This window comes from Cololabis saira, chromosome 6, assembly GCF_033807715.1.
Source record: "Cololabis saira isolate AMF1-May2022 chromosome 6, fColSai1.1, whole genome shotgun sequence".
Lineage (NCBI taxonomy): Eukaryota > Metazoa > Chordata > Actinopteri > Beloniformes > Belonidae > Cololabis > Cololabis saira.
The window spans coordinates 2,064,727-2,087,124 of NC_084592.1; the positions used below are offsets into that span (position 1 = coordinate 2,064,727).

The 22,398-nt window shown below is 41.2% G+C and overlaps 1 protein-coding gene across 1 annotated transcript in view; it reads left to right on the forward strand.

The window, feature by feature from the left end:
• The window catches only part of thsd7ba (thrombospondin, type I, domain containing 7Ba), a 326,602-nt gene extending 305,539 nt beyond the window's left edge, over positions 1 to 21,063 (forward strand). The window contains exons 20-27 of the mRNA XM_061723024.1: positions 5,369 to 5,514; positions 7,160 to 7,328; positions 9,892 to 10,065; positions 15,619 to 15,714; positions 19,193 to 19,275; positions 19,832 to 20,027; positions 20,256 to 20,343; positions 20,975 to 21,063. Of these exons, the coding sequence (XP_061579008.1) occupies positions 5,369 to 5,514; positions 7,160 to 7,328; positions 9,892 to 10,065; positions 15,619 to 15,714; positions 19,193 to 19,275; positions 19,832 to 20,027; positions 20,256 to 20,343; positions 20,975 to 21,056 (1,034 nt within the window). The 3' untranslated portion in view covers positions 21,057 to 21,063. The remainder of the gene's footprint in view (positions 1 to 5,368; positions 5,515 to 7,159; positions 7,329 to 9,891; positions 10,066 to 15,618; positions 15,715 to 19,192; positions 19,276 to 19,831; positions 20,028 to 20,255; positions 20,344 to 20,974) is intronic.
• The last annotated feature ends 1,335 nt before the right edge of the window (positions 21,064 to 22,398 follow it).

Sequence of the window (22,398 nt, forward strand, 5' to 3'; positions counted from 1 at the left end):
TAGTGTAATACAGTATACATGTATGTATGACTTGCATGTAGATGTCTTCAGGCATTTAGTGGATGACACCAGCCACGACTCTCTATATCAAACCATTCAAAATGTATGGCAGAAAGTAGGAACTATCAGATATCGACCAATCAGATGAAGGAGCGGGGCTAATTTGCACCAATTATGTTCAAAAATTCAAAACCGAGTCCGATGACACCACCCACGACTCTTTATGTCAAACCATTCAAGAGTTATGGCAGAAAATAGGAACTATCACATATCGACCAATCAGAAGAATGGGCGGGGCTAATTCATGCCAATGAAGGTCAAGTACTCAATACCGAGTCAGATGACACCACCCATGACTCTTTATATCACACCATTTAAAAGTTATGGCAGAAAGTAGGAACTATCAAATATGGACCAACCAGATGAAGTGGGGGCGCGCTTTTTGGCATCTATCGTCGCCCAGGTAACGCTTATGACTGACAAAAGAAATGCGCGTCATCACAGGATCGAGATGCAAATTTTGATGTATAACACCTGGGTGCACGTTACGGTTCGGGCCGCATTAACGGCCGAAGAAGTGGAATAAATTGCGCCAAAATTACACGATTAATTCAAAATGGCCGACTTCCTGTTCGCTTTCGGCCATGGTGCCAAGAGACTTTTCTTTAAGTTGCGCTATGATACAGGTATGTACTGATTTTCATGGATGTACGTCAAACAGTATTGTGGGGCTTGAGGCACACATTTTTTTCTATATGGACCAATCAGATGAAGGGGGGATGCGTGCTTTTTGGCGTCTAGCGTCGCCACGATAACGCTTTTGACTGAGAAAAGTTATGCGGTTCGTCGCAGGATGGAGACGCACATTTTGATGTTTAACACACCTGGGTGCACCTTACGGTTCGGGCCGCATTAACGGCAGAAGGAATGGCATAAATTGCGCCAAAATTACAAGATTAATTCAAAATGGCCGACTTCCTGTTCGGTTTCGGCCATGGCGCCAGGAAACTTTTCTTTAAGTTGCGACATGATACAGGTGTGTACCGATTTTCGTGCATGTACGTCAAACCGTATCGTGGGGCTTGAGGCACAAAGTTTTCTAGGAGTCGCTGTTGAGCCATTTTGCCACGCCCATTTATGTAAACCATTTAATATCAAATTTTTCGCCAGGCCTGGCTTGCGTGCAAAATTTGGTGACTTTTGGGGCACGTTTAGGGGTGCCTCCTTTCGTCGGAAAAATAAAAAAATTAAAAAAAAAAGGAAAAGGAAAATTCCTACAGATACAATAGGGCCTTCGCAAGTGCTCGGGCCCTAACTAGAACATTTCAGGAAATTTTGATATGGGCATGCCAGTGCCGATCCTGGCTCCCAGGGGGCCCTAAGCAGGAATCGTGGCAGCCGGCGGCCGCGGCGATTTGGGCCAATTTGGGCACGATTTGGGCCGATTTGGACTGATTTTGGCCAGTGTTTTTGCAGGGTTTCTCTCACCTTAAAAACAGTTAAAATCCATATTCAGAGTAGGTAGACAAACACATCAGAATGAGGTAGACACATTTATTGAATATTACACCAAAACTCCAGAGAATGTGGTGCAAATCTTTCTCAGCAAACTTTCTTTTTTTTTTTTTTTTTTTCCTTCTGGGGAGGTTCCTGGAACAACATATTCTGAGATTGGAGTATGTGGCCAAATACAGATATATGTAATACTGAGGCTCTTGGTCATAGTTTGAGAACCACTGACACTGACATAAATAATAAACTGTTAATAAGCCTACAGGCTGACTGCACATAGCTCTAAAAAATATAGTAGTAACAGTAAACAAATACAAATAAAATAACACAGCTCCGAAACATGAAATTAGCTTTTTCAGCTACAAAAATTGTAAACACAAGCCTAAAGGCTATGAATGTCTCAGGACAGTAGAGTATATCTATCTCTCTCTCTATATATATATATATAAAAAAAACTCACAGCTGTGTGAATAGCTAAACTTTGGTTCTCTATAGCATGCATGGACTTTCTGCATCAGGCCCACACGATTCATGTGTAGAACATAAATGTTTACACTGGAAAGGTTTTTTCCTCTTAATTACATGATGACATAGTAAAATATAAAAAAAATTGTGGAATTCCTCTTTAAAAACAAAAACACGACATTGACGTTACTAGTCTGCAACACTGCAAGTTGCATGGAAGTCACGTTGGCTGGTTACCTGACTGCTGTTGACGCAGCTCATCATTCCGTTGCTTCTTTTTCTTTTTTTCGCAACCTGAAGGATATATCCTTTTCATTTTGCAGTCTGCAGTGTTGGTGTTACTGTTACTACTGTAACTCTGAACTAGGTTTTCTTTTTAGCGCCGGCTCGGTCGCCGGCTCGTAAAACGTAAACAAACAGCTGCTGGCTGCTGCACCGTGCACGCTTGAGATTGAACGTCAAGTTACGTTTTTGGATTCACAACGCACCACTGCGCAAATACCGTAGCAGCAGCTGTGGCGAGGGGTCTGTCTGTAGTACTCAGATAGTGGGAGGATCCTATAGTACGTTCTTTGCCTAAACTCCGCAAATTCGCTCAGGCAATTGGGGGCCCCTGGCCGTCGGGGGCCTTACGCAATGTGCGTACTCTGCGTATAGGAAGGGGCGGGGCTGGGGCATGCCCTACTTCCCATTCGTCCCCTCTTGCTTGTTTGGTTTGGGGCTGTAGTGGTTGTGTTTGGGGTGGTTCTATGTCAGTTTGAGATGTTTACGGTTGTATTGCATTCACACCCCCTGCTTCAGGGTTGTGTGGTTTAGGGAGGGGGGCGGCAACCCAATATGTTTTAGAGCCATATTGGACCAAAAACACAAAATACAAATATGTCTGGAGCCGCAAAAAATGAAAAGTCTTGTATCAGCCTTAGAAAGAAGGCAACACATGCTGCATGTAGCTATATTAGTTATAACTGGGGGAAGATTTTTTTTTCATTATGCACTTCGAGAAAAAAGTTGAAATGTTCGAGAAAAAAGTCGAAATGTGGAGAAAAAAGTCAAAATGTTGAGAAAAAAGTTGAAATGTCGAGATTAATGTTGAAGTACAATCTCGAGAAGTCAAAATTTTGAGAAAAAAGTTGAAATGTCGCGATTAAAAAGGAAAGGAAAAAGGAAGAAAAAAGAGAAAAAAAGGAAAAAAAGAAGAAAAAGAAAAAGGTCAAACATTTTTTTTAAAAGCTCCAGGAGCCACTATGGCGGCGCTAAAGAGCCGCATGCGGCTCTAGAGCCGCGGGTTGCCGACCTCTGGTTTAGGGTGATTAATAATGGCCAAGAAGTAGTTACTAGTAGGTACTAGTAGGGTTACTACACCGTTAAAGGTTGTTAATAAACCTTTGGGGATGGGGCCATTTGGCAGGCATTTTGACTTAAAATGTATGTAAATCACAGCTTCATGAAATTTTAATATGTTGTAGTCCACAGCGAAGCGAGTTTTGAAACATTTGAATCATGTCCCTATGATAACCTGTTGCTTAGCAACAAGCGTCCAAAGTGAAATGGACTTTTTTTTTAATTGAAAGTTTACAATCTCAAAAATTGTAATAATTGGCATAATGAGGTTGAAAGATGTTTTGGTCCGAAGCGATCCGAGTCTGGGAACAGTTGAATGATGTCTCTACGATTAAGTTTGGCCGACCAATAAGCGTCCTGAATTTCACCTTTTCTTCCGCTTCTTGGCATCTAGCGTTGCCACGGTAACACTTTTGACTGAGAAAAGTACTGCCCTTCGAGGCACGATGGTTCCACGTGTTTGATGTATGCTATGTGTGAGTACATGTTCCGGTTAAGGCTAGGTTTTTTTTTCACCATGATAAAAAGCCCCATCCGAAAGAATGGCGCCATTTGGCTTGGATTTTCACATAAAACTTTCTTAAATCACAGGTTCATGAAATTTGAATAGGTTGTAGTCCACAGCGTGCCGAGTCGGGGGAACATTTGTACGATGTCTCTACGATAACCTGTTGCCTAGCAACAAGCGTCCCCCATACAAATGCATAGGTTTTTGTTGCCATGGTAACAAGCTCCATAGGATAGAATGGGACAATTTGGCTTCAATATCTCAAAAGCTGTAAACGTGAGCGTAATGAGTATGTTGTCAGTATCAGTATGTTGTAGTCCACAGCAACCCGAGTCTTTTAACGTTGGATCAAAGTCTCTACGATATTGCAAGCGTCAACAACAACAAGCGTCCAAATTTCCATTTGTATCAAAATGAGCATAGTTGAATATCTCAAAAACTGTAATATCTAGCATGATGAGACTAAAATATGATGTAGTACAACGCGTCCCGGGTTTTTCAATGTTGTAATGATGTATGTACAATAAACCGTTGCCAAGCGTCCAAAATAAAATTGAATAATTATTTTAATTGAAAGTTAAATATCGCAAAAACCGTAATAAGTAGCATAATGAGGTTGTACGGTCCTTTAGTGCCAATCGGGCCGAGTGTTTGTAAATTTGAACCATGTCTCTACGATAAAGTTCGGCCTAGCAAAAGCGTCCGAATTTTCACCTTTTTTTTGCTTTTTGGCATCTAGCGTTGCCACGGTAACACTTTTGACTGAGAAAAGTAATGCCCATCGAGGCACGATGGAGTTGCATCCAACGATTTATGCCATGCATAGGTGCACGTTGCGGTTCGGGCCGTGACGAAAAAATTGTGCAGAAATTCATTTTCATGTTTTTACTCGTTTTATCGGGCATGTTTTATTTTTTGGGGATTTTTTTTTCCATATCAGAGCGGGGTCATGCTGTACACCCGCTGGTGCGCAGTTGGACTTTTGCGACTTTAGCATGTTAGCAAAATGCTCGCAACTTTGCCCTTTGGGCCATTCTGGACGATTGCAATATGGTCATGCCACTACTTGGCATGCCCATAATAATAATAATACTAATAATAATAATAATAAAAACTACAGACTTAAAAAAATAAAAGGCAATTCATTTAGCATAGTAATAATAATAATAATAATAATAATAATAATAATAAGAAGAAGAAGAAGAATTTATGAATAGTAATAATGTTTTTGTTTGATTTTTAACATGGCAGTTATCATATCTTTTTTGCTGTCTGCCTGGGTCTTACAAACCTCATGTCACCCCTAGCAAACCACATATACACACAAAACAACTTCTACCTATTGCATGATCAATAGAAATTAGGTTTTTAATCAGCCTTGCAGGACCCTGTGCTGTCCTACATCAACCACAATGTTGCCTCTGATGAGATTCACAAGTATTCTACCAAAAAGACTATTCAACACTTCGATGCAGATTGCAAGTGTTGTCAGGCCAGATTTACTGTTTTTCAGAATTATGTGTTCACCTTGACTTTTTGTAGGCCATTTGGTGCGCACTCGGAGAATGCTGCAGGAGGCTCGCCAAGGGGGACGTCCCTGCCCATCTCAGCTAACGCAGACCAAACCATGTCCCATAACTCCTTGCTATATGTGGTTACTAAGTGATTGGTCTCCATGCACCGTACAGGTATGACCTGCACTGAGTTTGGCACCAAAACTTTCTACTTCTGTGTGATGTCATTGTGTACAATGGCATGCAAAGTGTGGGCGGACTTGTTACATTTTATATTCTGAAATTCATTCTGAAAATGCAACAGTGCAGTTTTGTTATTGGTCGCCTGTAGCCTACTCGTGCTACCGGGGTCGCCGGACAGGAAAGAGGACACAGGGTTTAGTGGAGAAATCGTCGACTTTTATTGTCACCCAGACACACGTGTATCAGCACACTCTGCAGCTCTGTCATCCCTCTGAGCGCCTTGCTGGTGTGCAGCCGATCTTTAAGTACCCAGGCAGGGTCGAGAGATTGATTGGGCACAGGTGTGCCGAATCAGCTGAACCAGGCCTACGCCATCTGTGTGCTGCACCCTCGCAGACCACGCCCAATCCTCCACCCTGCCACACCCCCCATCGCCCGACTCAGGCCGGGGACCATCCGGTCTAGCCAACACCCCCACCCCCCTGCGCCCTCCCCTTCAGAGCGGGAAAGGAAGCCAGGGACCGGCATCTGAGCCCCCTGGCCTGAGGTCACCGGGTCTTCCAGGTCGGGCCGACCGGCGAGACTGTTCGGGAGGTCGCCCTCTGGGCCGGGCCGACCGGCGAGAGGGCCGTTCTCAGGACTGGGCCAAGGGTGGCCGAGGGGCAGACGGATTCCGCGTTGCCTGCCGAAGTGTGCCCAGGACCGCCCCAGGAACCGAAACAGGCGCATCCAGGACTGCCTCCGGAACAGAAGCTGGCGCACCCACCTCAGGAACCAACGCGTCCGCCTCGGGAACCGGTGCGTCCAGGACCGCCTCGGGAACCTGCGCCTGCGCCAGCGACAGCGACACCACCGCCTCGAGGGTCCGATCCCTGCGTTCCTCCAACATCCTGCCTCCGCCCCACATTGGGCGCCACTGTAGCCAACTCGTGCTACTGGGGTCAGCCAACAGGAATGAGGAAACGTGCTTTTTAGCGGAGAAATTGTTTATTGGTACCTGTCGGTCACCAGACACACACATACAAGCAGCTGCCGTCGTGACAGACTCTCCGTGTGTCACGTGTGTGCGGGCCCTGTCTCCAGGGCTTGCACACTACTGAAGTACACAGATAATGATTAGGCACACCTGTGCACCATCAGCTGTTCCAGCCGCTTCACCTGTGCGCTACTCCCCCGCACACCCTCTCTCCCCTGTAGACCATGCCCCAATCCTGCACCCTGCCACATCGCCTAAGTCTGAAAATACAGTGTATTCCAGTGAGCGGTTCAGATGTAGAGGGTTCCTACAATACAGACCCAGAGATGAAAAGAACTGCTAGCAGTTGTACAATTTTAGAAACAGTGGACATATACAGTAAAATGCTGCAAATGTGTGAACTGACTTGGAAAATGTTTTATTTAGATAAAAATGAGCATACAGTCTTGGTTAGAAATACACACAATGCTAGACGATTGTTTTTTAAGTGAAGACCAAGCCCACTGTTTCTCTGTCACCCAATACTGCCCATGAAGAAGAGAAAAAAACATCTTACCTTATGGTAACCATAAATACAGAAATTATATAAAACTGTACTTACCAAAGGAAACATTTACTGATACTAACAACTGTCATATACCTGTATGCCTGTGTGTGCAGGGTGCAGAGTGTGGTGAAGGGCTCCGCAGAAGGAACCTGTCATGTGTCATCCACTTGGGTAACAAGGCTGATTATCATCCTCGGGCTGCAAAGACGGAGCTTTGTGGAGACGTTCGGAGGGAGCATCTCAAACAGGATATGGAACAGCCGTGCTTCGTCCCCTGCCCAGGCAAAGTTGCACTCACATTTATTTGATTTTCTTAGTTGCTCATAAAATATATTGACCTTTTATAGCTGGTTGCTGCAACATAGCTTTTCCATCCATCCATCCATCCATCCATCCATTTTCCATCACTTATCCGGAACCGGGTCGCGGGGGCAGCAGCCTCAACAGAGATGCCCAGACTTCCTTCACCCTAGACACTTCCTCCAGCTCTTCCGAGGGGAGTCCGAGGCGTTCCCAGGCCAGCCGAGAGACCCAGTCTCTCCAGCGTGTCCTGGGTCTTCCTTGGGGTCTCCTCCCGGTGGGACATGCCTGGAACACCTCTCTAGGGAGGCGTCCAGGATGCATCCGATACAGATGCCTAAGCCACCTCAGCTGATTCCTCTCAATGTGAGGGAGCAGCGTCTCGACTCCGAGCTCCTCCCGGGTGACTGAACTCCTCACCCTATCTCTAAGGGAGCGTCCGGCCGCCCTGCGGAGGAAACTCATCTTGGCCGCTTGTATCCTCGATCTTATCCTTTCAGTCATTACCCAAAGTTCATGACGATAGGTGAGGGTAGGTGCCTAGATTGACTGGTAAATTGAGAGCTTCGCCTTTCGACTCAGCTCTTTCAACGACGGCCCGGTACATCGACCGCATTACTGCGGACACTGCACCAATCCATCTGTCAATGTCATGGCCCATCTTTCCCTCACTCGTGAACAAGACCCCGAGATACTTGAACTCCTCCACCTGAGGCAGGACTTCTCCACCCACCTGGAGAAGGCACGCCACCCAAAACATGACCCCCGAGCAATTATTACATAAACATAACATAAACAATGGCAGGTAAAAACTCCACTAGTGGGAGAAAAACCTTAGGCCAAAGGAAAAACTCCCCTTTAGGAGGGAAAAAGATTACAAATAGGACCTGGCTCATAAGGCGGGACCCTGATGGCCAGAGCAGGCAAAGGGAAAACAGACAAAGGAAGACACAGACAAAATGGCTATCTGGTGCACTACAGGGATGACTATATAAGCAGATGTAGACAGCAGACAGTGAGGTGGTCGGAGGGAGGGAATGCAGGTCAGGATGTCAGCAGACATCTACCAGACATCCATACAGACAGGTGGAAGCAAGCAGTGGGATGATCAGAGGGGTGAACTAATCTAGCCTAGAAGATACAAATGTGTGAATCCGCATCATTCTGCGAGAGGGTGTTCCTAATCTTTGCGATATTACGGAGATGAAATAACACTGAGGCATCTCAGAGTTGTACTGGAGGCCTTTGCAACACCATCTAATCCCTTCCTAAAATGCTTTGCACAAAAAAGAATAACCTCTGTTTTATCGGAATTTAGAAACAAAGAATTTGCGGACATCCAGTCCTTGATGTCGCTAAGACATGCCTGAAGTTTAGTTAATGGTTCTGTTTCATCCGGCTTCACAGACAAATAGAGCTGTGTATCATCAGCATAGCATTGAAAATGTATGCTGGGATTCTTGATTAAACTTCCCAAGGGCTGCATGTATAAACTGAACAAGATTGGCCCTAGCACTGAACCCTGCGGAACACCATAACAGACCCTTGACTGTTCTGAAGAAACCTCATGTACATGAACAAACTGGAATCTGTCAGATATGATTTAAACCAACCTAGATCTGTCCCTTGCTCTAACCTGTGCAATAAAATACTGGGATCTTGTGATCCAGTAGAACCAGTATGGACAGAAATCCCTTATCTGAGGCCATAAGAAGGTCATTCGTGACTCGAACCAGTGCTGTTTCCGTGCTATGGTGCATTCTGAACCCTGACTGAAAAACTTCAAACAGATCATTTCTATACAAATAGTCACATAACTGGCTTGCAACCACCTTTTCCAGAATTGTAGATACAAATGGAAGGTTGGAAATTGGTCTATAATTAGCTAAAATGTCTGGGTCAAGAGAAGGTTTTTTAAGTAAAGGTTTAATTACTGCAACTTTGAAAACCTGTGGTACATATCCTAAGTTTAGGAATACATTGATCTGGTCCAGTATTGTTATGCCAATTAGAGGAAGAACATTTTTGTGTAGTCGATTCGGGATGGGGTCTAACATAGACGTTGTTGATTTAGCTCTATTGACGACCGAGGTCAGCTCAGGGAGGTCTACAGGCTCGAAACAGTCTAGAGTCAAGCTCATATACGATAGAAAGATGTGAAACATAATCCAAGAATATTGAAGAAGCTGCTGGTCAAAACTGAATGTTCAGGTAAATGAAAAGAAAATAACTTTGTAGAACCTCCGCAACTGAAAAAACACTGTGTAAGAGGGGATTATTTATAATGTGCCAAAAGTCAGACTTGACAACACTTTTATTACTAGTATAAACTATAAATTTGCACCAACAGAAAGGAAAATGTAGAATTTTGAAAACTGCTATAAAATCGAACTGCAACATAGTTATTTTAATTGATAGTTTTGTTGCAGAAAACGTTGTAAACTCTGGACTGTGATAATTACATGTGTGCACACAAAAGTGGTCAGAAGAGCTAGAAGAGCTGCGCTGTGTCGTCGCTGATCTTTTTGATTATTTCTGCCCACAGGAGATTGTTATCTGACTGAGTGGTCACTTTGGAGTTCTTGCCAGTTGACCTGCTTGGAGGGACGGAGTTTTGAGTCCATTGGCCACCAAGCACGTTCCAAAGCTGTGATCATTCAGGCCATGGAAAATCAGGGCAGTTGTCCACATCAAGTCTTTGAAACCCAGCCCTGCAAAGGTATTGAGGAAGACACTTCTGAACAAAGAATTTGGCCTTTTCTATTCCATTTGAGACCTGATGCAAAAAAAACAACATATATGATGCATGTATAGGAAGTTCCTTAAGTCTTTATTGGGTATTGCAAATATTTTATATGTCAAAAATGCATCACATAATTGAGCGATGTAAAAATTGTTTCTGTGCCAAATTACAGAGCTTAAAGTGCGTTTCTATCTATTTATTGCAGTTTTCATCAAAAAATAAATAAATCAAATAAGATGAATGAATAACTTGCAAGTAATTTTTAATATACTTTACTTTTTAATATACTTAACTATGACAGACAGAATGGGGGGAAAGAATCCAGGAAATCACATTGTAAGATTTATACTGAATTAATTGGTAAATTCCTCTGTAAAATACGTATTTTTTTCACCTACAAACAAGCAAGATTTCTGGCTTTCACAGACATGTAACTTCTTCTTTAAGAGGCTCCTCTGTCCTCCACTCGTTACCTGTATTAATGACACCTGTTTTAACTGGTTATCAGTATAAAAGACACCTGTTTTAACTGGTTATCAGTATAAAAGACACCTGTTTTAACTGGTTATCAGTATAAAAGACACCTGTTTTAACTGGTTATAAGTATAAAAGACACCTGTTTTAACTGGTTATCAGTATAAAAGACACCTGTCCACAACCTCAAAAAGTCACACTCCAAACTCCACTATGGCCAAGACCAAAGAGCTGTCAAAGGACGTGAGAAACTAAATTGTAGACCTGCACCAGCTGGGAAGACTGAATCTGCAATAGGTAGCAGCTTGGTGTGAAGAAATCAACTGTGGGAGCAATTATTAGAAAATGGAAGACATACAAGACACTGATACAGCACAAGATCTCACCCCGTGGGGTAAAAACGACCACAAGAACGATGAGTAAAGATCCAGAACCACGCGGGGACCTAGTGAAGGACCTGCAGAGAGCTGGGACCAAAGTAACAAAGGCACCATCAGTAACACACTATGCTGCAGGAACGCAGTACCAGACGTGTCCCCCTGCTTTAGCCAGTACATGTCAAGGCCCGTCGGAAATTTGCTCTCTAGCAAACTTCAGATGCTGCAGAAGAGGATTGGGAGAATATTATATGGTCAGATGAAAACAAAATATAACTTTTTGGTAGAAACAGAACTTGTCATGTTTGGTTCACATAACTGGCTTGCAACTACCTTTTCCAGAACTTTAGATACAAATGGTTGGAAATTGGTCTATAATTAGCTAAAATGTCTTACTGCAACTTTAAAAACCTGTGGTACACATCCTAAGTTTAGGGATAAATTAATCTGGTCCATTATTGTCGTACCAATAAGAGAAAAAAAAAACATTTTTGAGTAGTCGAGTAGGGATGGGGTCTAACAGATGTGGATGATTTAGCTCTATTGACGACGGCGAGGTCTACAGGAAGGTAGCAGTCTGTCCAGTTCAGAGCCTAAGGAAGTCGTTAAAGCTGAAAAAATGCTCACAGTCGCTACCAGATGGGCCTGGTTGATTTCCTCTCTAATTCTGATGATTTTACTGTTAAAGAAGCTCATAAAGTCTTCACTAATGAGAGCTGCAGGAATGCACAGCTCAACAGAGTTGTGACTCTTTGTCAGCCTGCAGAGGAGTCATGTAACGAATTACAAATACTTTGTTACCTTACTTAAGTAGAGATTTTGGTTATCTATACTTCACTGGAGTAATTATTTTTCAGACGACTTATTACTTTTACTCCTTACATTTTCATGCAATTATCTGTACTTTTTACTCCTTACATTTTAAAAACAGCCTCGTTACTCTATTTCATTTCGGCCTTTAAACAAAAACTATTCAGTTAAATTGCTCCATCCAGATAGAGTGAATTTGGTTGTGGTTGTTTCAGATGTTCTTGTCCAGTTTTGTTCTTACATCCGTTCCCTCAGATTCCTGCAACTAAACTTGGATGTACATTCCAATAAAGGTTGGGATAAATGATAACATGCCTTTGAAGTTTGACTTTTTGCACCATTACAATACTTATAGGTAACTAGTCATCATATCTCCTGCTCTCTGAAACACATGTTAATGCTCAATAGTACACATATATGGTTCTTTAATATATTTGCATTATACTAAGATGCATTCATTTTCAATGGCTTTTGTCCTTAATGGCTTTTTCCCCCCTTACATTACTTTTACTTTTATACTTTAAGTAGTTTTGAAACCAGTACTTTTATACTTTTACTTCAGTAAAAAACTTGATTTGATACTTCAACTTCTACAGCAGTATTTTTAAACTCTAGTATCTATACTTCTACCTGAGTAATGAATGTGAATACTGAAGACACCTCTGTCAGCCTGGCTACAGTGCTGAACAGAAAACGTGGGTTATTTTTATTATCCTTTATCAACTGTCAACTGTAGAACCAAGGTCACTGGTCTCAACTACTTCACTATTTTCCACTGTCGTAAGATGAGCAATGGCCTCCCTAAATTTAGCAATAGCTTCATTGGATAGACATCTGCTAAAATAATACCTCCTAATTTTCACTTTAACATTGATAATGTTAAATTCAAACGTTATTAAATAACGGTCGGATAGGAGGGAGTTTACAGGTGACACGGACAGATTATCAGGTTCTACACCGTAGTCAGGACAAGATCGATGGCATAATTAAAACAGTGCGTCGATTTGTTAAAATTTTCTGAAATGCCCATCGATTCTAGAAGAGAATTAAAAGCTAATTTAGAATTATCGCTGTCGGAAAATCTAAAGACTTTTTACTCACAGCTGGAGTTCTCCTCCTTCATCATGGTTGGTGTTTACATCCCACCCCAGACCAACATGATTGATGCACTGCATATCTTCACTGGCCAAATTACAACCTTGGAACAAAATACACACAAACAATGTATTAACTGTCCCAGTAGGGAAAATAACATGCTGGACCACTGCTTAAAACATCTCAGAGGTGCATATCTCTTTGTCCCCAGGGCAGCTGTTGGACACTCTGATCACTGCCTGTTTCATATTCAAATCAGTTAAAAAGTGGACTTTTCACTGGAGGGGACTTTCATCCTGATACAGAGTCTAGAATTTCAGCCTCCTAGCTCAAAGCGTTAGTGAACTATGCAAAAAAAGACACGAAATAGTCTTCGCAGGCCCGAAAAGCAACAGACGCGGTGACCTTTGACACTTCCGAAGGTCACACAGATCTGAAACTCCGCACAGTGGATGAAAGTCCCCTCCTGATACAGAGTCTAGAATGTCAGCCTCCTAGCTCAAAGCGTTAGTGAACTGTGCAAAAATAGACACGAAATAGGCCTCATAACAATACATAACAAACCTCCTGTGCCTACTGAGCATTAATAACATGTCATAATCGAAGGAAAACTAATTAAAACGGATGTCCTTAACATGAACCTATTGTATTATTGAATTATCAAGGACACTTTCGTGTTTTTGTGTTTAGAAATGTTAAAGATATTAAAAGAAAACCATAACACAATGAGGAAAATACTGTGGCGAACAAGTCGTGCCCAGAGCGTGTCTCGAACCACAGTCTCCCAGACCACAGGCAACTGCAATAACCAGTCGGCCAAATGCTGATGTGTTGCCCAGGCGGGCAAGGCCTTATCTTATCTGTGGTTGTTACACTATGTTCCAAAAAGTATTGTTTTTAATGGACAAGATCCGGCATTTTACGTTGAATTCTATTGTTCAGGTTTTAAAATTCTAGCTAAATACATAAAAAAGGGAGGAAAAAAAAACAAACTAGAATACAAATTATTATATATTATTTATCACAATACACAAAGTTTCAGCACGGTACAGACAGAAAAAAAACACTATTATCTGCTGCCATACTGCGCGAGTAAAAACATTTTTACAACATTTAGTTTTTTGGAGCACACATTTTAGGATTCAGCCGATGTGGGACAGTAATAGATTTTGATGTTTAACTATTAATCACTTAGTTCACATTCACATTCTGTTTAATTGTGGAATAAATATTTAAAACGATTTTGTCAAGCAAAGTGGACTGGCGTCGTCTCTATAGCAATGGTAGCTGAGGATTATGGGTAGTGTATTGCCTACAATTATCCATCACTGATAAAACAACTCTTTCTTTCTCAGAATCGAAGGGAAAAACATGAAAATTAATGTGCAGGAAATTAACCCACTAATGCTGTGTAATTAACAAGGATACAGTGGTGTTTCTGCCTTAAGAAATGTTGCAGATATCATTGTGAAAATCGCTGTTAACGTCAAAACGGACAGTAATTAGAATACTTCCGTGTGTCCGATCCTCCTTTATCCAATGGGACTGATGCTCTCAGCGGCTTGAAACGACGCGGCCGGGTTAATGACGACTCGGGTGGAATTACATTAGAATCTGTTGAGAGCCCGCTGCGTCGGTGCTTAGACGCTGAGGGCGACCTTGTGAGTCAGAAACTGACGCCGAAGGGCCCTGACCAAGCGTCGGTTTTTGACGAGCTGGGAGTGAGAATGTGTTGTGCAAACATGCACAAAAGAGAAAAAAAGAGGGGCCAGCACAAGAGACTACAGAAACGATGGACAAAAATTATGGCTACGAGATACTTATAAAAAATGGAAATGGAGAAGAGAGGAAGGGAAGAGGAGAGGAGGAGAAAGGTGAGAGGCACCGCCCAGTGGATCATGTCGGTCCCCCCTGCAGCATAAGCCTATAGCAGCATATCTACCACCAAGCTATATTTGAGACTAACTATTTTGGTCTTGTTCTATAGCTGCAACTATGACTACTGACTCTAACACACTAGAGTTTACACTAACTAGAGATTTACCAACACCAGCTAGAGGTTTACTAAACACTAACTATACTAGCTTTACTAAAAAGAAAGTTTTTTTTCCCCCTAAACGTGCCCCAAAAGTCACCAAATTTTGCACGCAAGCCAGGCCTGGCGAAAAATTTGATATTTAATGGTTTGCATTAATGGGCGGTGCCCATGAGTGCGAGAGCTCATTCATCGCTGCTTGCAGCTTTAATTTATATAGTGTCACCAACAGCTGCAACCAAATTTCTTTGTATGTGTGAACATGACAACAACAGCTAATAAAGCTTACTCTGATTCTGATTTTCAAACTTATGTATTTTTGTAGTCACAGAATGTAGCCTACAGGTTGATCTCCTCTGATGATTCGTCCTTCCTATAATTCTATGCTAACTTTAAGCACCGTCTCCATTTCCCTCAATGCAATAAAACAGCTTAATGTATCTCTTTTCAAAACAGTCTTTGCATATAGTTCCGTCAAGGGAAATAAGAGGTTTGATTGTATGAAAGGAAGGCCTGTTTCACCCGTTTCAAACCAATTTTATTTTCTCCAAAGATGCCTTTGTCTTGTAGCAGTCTGCATCAATAGAGGAGGGTTTCTTTTTTCCCGTTATTACATAAATATCTAATTTGCAGGAAAGAAGTGGAATTCTGCAGCTACTTAGGAGCTTGATGACAGGTCTAGATGCCCAACTGCAACTGCTAACAAGCACTGTCTCTCTAACTCTACTATTTCTACAGGAGGGAAATGCTACAGTTACCGATGGCGAGCAGGGGGCTGGAATAACAATGAGAGGGAAGTGTGGTGTCATCGCTCAGACGGTGTCAATGTCACAGGTGAAAAGTTGCAGTGTCCTTTAGTCGTCCTTTGAATTTGCCACATGAAACAACTCCTGAGAGCACAGACAGACAGAAAATGCCAATGTAAATGTGAATCTTCCTCGAGGCAGACTTTTCAATTTTATTTGTATAGCGTCTAACAGGGGCGCCACTAGGCCCTTTTTGGGGGGGCTTGAGCCCCCCCAAAAGAAGTCTCAGCCCCCCCAAAAAAAAAAAAAAAAAATTTTTTTTTTTTTTTTTTATTTCCCCCTCTGGTGGTCATTACTAGCAGTTTCTGATTACACTCAATGCGCTGTGTGTGAGTTCCCCCTTCTATGTTCTTAGGGTGTGCTGACAAACATTTAGGGGGTTCAGCCCACCAAGGGGGCCCTGACTCAAGCCCACCCGAAAAGTTTCTAGAACCGCTACTGCCAGGCGCTCCCTCCTCTATCTATGTGCCTAATCCCTTCACTTCACACAGGTCACACACACACTGCAGCAACGAAGTAGCCCTTCACAGTCAACAATCGTTCTCCCCAGTCCCCACTCATGATGAAACTGTGAGGTGAGCATTGAGCAGTCAGAGTCGTTAGTTACTCAATTAGCGCATATTGATATGCAAATTAGCGCATACCGTTGTAGTAGCTAAACAAAATAACTTGTCAGTGTGCCTGCCAGACAGGTGACTATAGGCAAGGCTACCATGACACACCCAGCCAGCCAGCCATCATGCTAGCTCGCAGTAAAGCGGGTCTAAATGGATGCAATGTCTTTTGAGAAACAATATGGGCATAAGTGAAGAACATATTTTCAAACGGGTCTCTTGTTTTCTGAATGAAATTAAGCCCTTCAGAATCGCAAGTGGCTGCTTTACACAGCCTGTCTGATGTGATGATGACGATATGCTATAGCTTGGCACGCTTTTCTTTCTTTCTTTCTTTCTTTCTTTCTTTCTTTCTTTCTTTCTTTCTTTCTTTCTTTCTTTCTTTCTTTCTTTCTTTCTTTCTTTCTTTCTTTCTTTCTTTCTTTCCCTATTTTGAAGCCTACCAACTTCTAACCAGTCAGATTTGTAGAAAATGTGTATGATTGATTGCTATATAAGCTGATTCACACACAAGAGTTTGAGTGAATCCAAAAAGAGACAATTTGCATGAATGTGTGATGAAATGGCCTTAAGTAGCCCAACTTAATAATACAATGTGATTTTCAAATGTTCGTTTCCAAGACAATTAAGTCTTAAAGTACATTTTCTCAGATTTATTGGTGTCTTTCTAGTCACACAATTGAATAGTCAGTGTTTCCAATACACTGATCTATTTGTGGTAGTAGGTACACCCTAAATAGATTTTGACCCCCACAAATACTGCCACATATTAATTTCAACTAGTTGACTGCAAACTCCTGCTTTAGCTTACAGTATATTATTATCTTGTCGGAATATTATTCCAGCCAATAAGTTAGGAAGTTCCATTTGATTTGATTTAATTTTACTTTTGTTTTGCCTACAAAGCAAAATGTTACTTTACTTGAGTCTCCCCTGAAGTGATTTTGGTATTATTTATGCAAGCAAAATTCTACCATAACCTGTATGCAGAATGTATATAGGGAAACAATTATTTTTTCATCGCTGTAAAACCACAGAACAGTAAAGAAGATATTGATGTGTATAGGTCTTCATAGATCTAGTCTCTTCATTTTGACCTCAAAGTGCACCAGATTGATCCATTTTTACTTAAAATCTACAAATTTTTCTTCCGGGGGGGCATGCCCCCGGACCCCCCTAGGGGTTCTGTGGTCCATGAACTTTGGGGAGGCTGAGCCCCCCCAAAGCTCTGATGCTAAAATCGCCCCTGGCGTCTAATACAGCGGTCGGCAACCCGCGGCTCTAGAGCCGCATGCAGCTCTTTAGAGCCACCCTAGTGGCACCCTGGAGCTTTTTTTAAAAAGTTTGACCTTTTTTTTCTTCTTTTTTCTCTTTTTTTTCTTTTTTTCTAATTTTTTTATTCTTTCTTTCTTTCTTTCTTTCTTTTTTTTCTTTTTTTCTTCTTTTTTTCCTTTTTTCCTCTTTTTTCTTCCTTTTTTCTTTCCTTTTTAATCTCGCCATTTCGGCTTTTTTCTCGAAGTTTTGACTTTTTCCTCAACATTTCGACTTTTTTCTCGAAATTTCGACTTTTTCCTAGACATCTCGACTTTTTTCTCAACATTTCCACTTTTTTCTCGACATTTCCGCTTTTTTTTTTACATTTCCACTTTTTTTCGACATTTCCACTTTTTTCTCAAAGTGCATAATGAAAAAAAATCTTCCCCCAGTTGTAACTAATATAGATACATGCAGCATGTGTTGCCTTCATTCTAAGGCTTTTCATTTTCTGCGGCTCCAGACATATTAGTTTTTTTGTTTTTGGACCAATATGGCTCTTTCAACATTTTGGGTTGCCGACCCCTGTACTAATACAACCAAAGTTGTCTCTAGGATCTTTCCTGAGACCCAGAACATGAACATAAACCCCCAAGCAATTATTACATAAACACTGGCAGGTAAAACCTCCCCTAGTGGGAGAAAAGACTTCAGCTGAACATGTTCTACTTCTATTCTTGTTCCCTTGAAGTCGGTCCATTTGAGCTTTTTTCAATTCACTCTGGGTTGCTTGGATATTTGCCACGATATCAGATAATTTGATGGTTCAACAAGAAATCTGTGAGTGTTGCCATGACAATGAGGTGATCTCCATGCTGGCATTTCTGAAAGGTGTGAAACTGGAAGGTGGTAGTGGTGTAGAATTTAATCTAGAACAGATATCTTCATACAATCAGGGGATAATAGGCAAAGAGACATTTGGAAAGATTTGACAAAAGTGACACAACGGCATCATCCATGGAGTTTGAAGCACCGCTATACAGTAAAAAGATTGTTCTCCAACAGATATGATCTTTTCCCAGACAGCTTCACTCAAACTTAAACACAGACGCAGATGCATTCTTCTACAACGCCAATTCTACCATGTTCTTGTACAATTGTACACCTTATTTAACCTGTTTTTAGATCAGCTTCTATTGATTTATCTGGTCCCTCTTAAGATAAGTAATTAATAAGCCAGACTCTGAGCTGGGACTCTTTCAATGTATCTAAATATAATAGTGTATTTGTAGCCTATCTATAGGAAATAAAGCCAACAGGGAAACAGATCAACGGTTTAAGTGTTGTGGGAGTGAAAGCTTTAGGCAGGTTTGATATTCTGTAAATAGTGGGCAAAATGGGATATTATTTCTGTAAGGAGGTATTTTCTGGCAAATATAAAACTAGAAGGAACAACCTCGTTCTGCAGAGAAAAGCAAGAGGCCAAAGTGTTACTCTGAAATTTTGACATGCAATTTTCCATGTTGGGACTAAAATGTTCAGCTTTTGATCCGAGACTATGATAGGCCACTGATCTAAGCTCAACTTCATAATCAATAGGTAAAGCAGTAGAAATGACAAAGTGGTGTTTTTCTCTAGGGGGTTGTTTTCAGCAGAAAAAGCCAGCGAGACTGAGACACTGCCATCCTCCGTGCACAAAACCGTTCTCACATTGTACACCGGTAAGATCCTTGTGCTTTGATTAGGCAGCTGTAATTTCTGTAATTCTGTGTAATTCCTTCGATGCTGATAGGTGTTCATCAGCCAGGTGCAGGGTTATATAGAATTTGACAGATGACATTTTTAATTTCCCACAACAGGCCATCAAAAGCTAATCAGATTTATAGCAGTGATTGTGGGGCTGCATGTGTGGGGGATCCACACACCAACAGCATGAAAATGGAAAAACATCGCCATAGTTTGACGTTTTACTGCCGCTTAGAGTACTCTCATGTAACTGCACATAGATTGCTGAAGCTGCAAAATGGTTTATTGCATCTGGTTCCAGTGTTTGTTTTTAGCCTGACTGGTAGTGTGTTGTTTTTTTAGTACATAAATATGAGAAACAGCATTATGTCCCCCCTTAGGTGCACAGCTTAAAGTCAAACTAAAGGCAACCTCTGCTAAGAGAATACATTTTTTTGATCATGCAGAGCAAAACATCTGTCAGTCTCTCAGTATTGTGTAGGAATGACAAAATGTAACACTTGATGTAAATGCTGTTACTTTCTCACCCAGAGTGGACTGTGTGGTTGTGAAAGGGGTTATACTGAAGTGATGACCTCGCACGGCTTCTTGGACTATTGCACAAGAACTCCAGAGGTGGACAACAACAAGAAAGCTGATGTAAAAACCAATTCTGGGAGATTAAAACCTGGACTGTCTCAGACAAAAGACTTCTACAGTGAATGGAGTTTGCATCCTGTAGGTCCAGGTACGGAAACAGAAATCCTCTCTACTTCTTCAGCCAGCATGCCTGAGAATGTGCTTAAGCTTGAGCCTCTCTTTAGAGCTCCAGGATCTATTTACTCACCCCCTTTACAAGGGCTTGTCATAAACAGTAGAAAAAACGAATGAACCATAGAAAAGCTGGAAATTCTCACCACATGCTCATGAAGATATAGTTCACTCCTTTATTAAAAACTGCTTTTTGATTGTGCAGATGGAAGAGTTAAGCTGTGGGTCTATGCTGTGACTGTGGTTGGATTCATCCTGATAATCTTCATAATAGCATTATCATTCCTAATCTGGTATGTATTATTCATTCAAGAGATTGTTTACAAGGCACAGGCGTAAAAACAGAACCTCCATAATAGGTGGTTCACATTTTACAGGACTGTAGAAAAATAGAATATTGTGATAAAGTTCTTTATTTTCTGTAATGCAATTAAAAAAAAAACTAAAATGTCATACATTCTGGATTCATTACAAATCAACTGAAATATTGCAAGCATTTTATTATTTTAATGTTGCTGGTTATGGCTTACAGTTTAAGATTAAGATTCCCAGAATATTCTATTTTTTTGAGATAGGATATTTGAGTTTTCTTAAGCTGTAAACCATGATCAGCAATATTAAAACAATAAAAGGCTTGCAATATTTCAGTTGATTTGTAATGAATCAGAATGTATGGCATTTTTGTTTTTGTAATTGCATTACAGAAAATCAAAGTATTGTAATTTTCTGAGACAGTCCTGTATATCAACGCAGGATGTAAATGGTGAAAGATGGCGCATTTTATTCCATTAACAGAAGCTTGTCAAGTACGAACTCTGTATTCCAGCCAATACTTTGGCTGCTTTTATCTAATAATGGAATTCTTTTCAAAGATGATCTGAAAACAAATTGGGTTGCAGTCTTCTCTTTCTCTCTGTTTTTCAGGAATCCATTGAAAATCAGTACAACTTCTTGTCCACCGCAGAAGCCGTTGACCCTGGCCTACGACGGGGACATGGATATGTAAACTCGCTGCCAAACCTCACAAGGAAGTGCTCGCCTGGGGCAAAAAGGCGGCTTCATCCACAATGTTAGCAAGCATATCCTTCACATGCCATTGATTTGTTTGAGCTGAATGATTATAGCCAGTACTGGAGTTGTAAAAAACAATCAGGGGGGGTGGTTGATTTGATCATATGGGGACAGATAATTTGTGCTGATTACAAATAATATAATATATTACAAATAATAGCAGTGACCAAAACAGCTGCAGAAATACTGCAGGAATGACATAGCAGCAGTTAAATGCAGCCTTCTGTAAGCTTTAAATATCCACTGGGCTTACATCAAATACATCAAAACACAACAATAAAAAACACTTTTCTGAACTTATCAATATGACTCTGTCCTTCACAGGATAAGTAACATGGATCACTGCAAAAACTCACAATCTTAACAAGAATATTTGTCTTATTTCTAGTTAAAATGTCTCATTTTAGTAAAGAAATCTCATTACACTTAAAACAAGACTCATCACTGGAAAAAAGAACAATTTTCACCTGTTTCAAGTAGATTTTCACTTGAAATAAGTAGAAAAATCTGCCAGTGGAACAAGATTTTTTTGCTTGTAATAAGAAGATAAATCTTGTCCCACTGGCAGATTTTTCTACTTATTTCAAGTGAAAATTTACTTGAAACAGGTGAAAATTGTCAAATAAGTTATTTGTCTGGTGTTATTTTTCTGGTGATGACTCTAAATGTTGAAATAGCAGTAAAACCACATTCATTGATGAAATGACATAAGGGATGGAAAGGGATTGGACCGTTTTTATTTCAGGGGGGGTTCCATCCCCCCTCATCCCCCCTCAACTCCAGTACTGATTATAGCGTTTAAAAAAAAAAATGAAGTTACATAAAGAGGTTTTTGAATGACGATGTTTGGGGATGCTCCTCCAGTACGGGCTTTGTTGCTGAAGCCCCGAGTTTTTGTCAGCGGTCAGGAAGGGGATGTGGAAGGAAGACGGTTCAAGTAACGAGCGAGACATGGACTCCCAGTTCCTGTTTTCTAACTGCCCGTGACACGAACATGCAGATAAAGCACCAAGTCCAACACAAAAAAAAGTACAACTATTGGTTTTGGAATCTTTTGTTGGCCAAGAATCAGAGGGACAACTGTTGTTGTTGAGAAGGAGACAGATATCTTGAGCCAGCAGTTACTCCTAATATTCAAAGGCCCAACAACAGAACATTGGACGTTTTTTCATCAGTACTGGATCATTGTGAAAGGAAATGTTATTTGCCCTGTATGAGAACTAAACCACCTTTTTTTGACTTCCTGAATAAACAAGACGGTTTATGCACTACGTTAG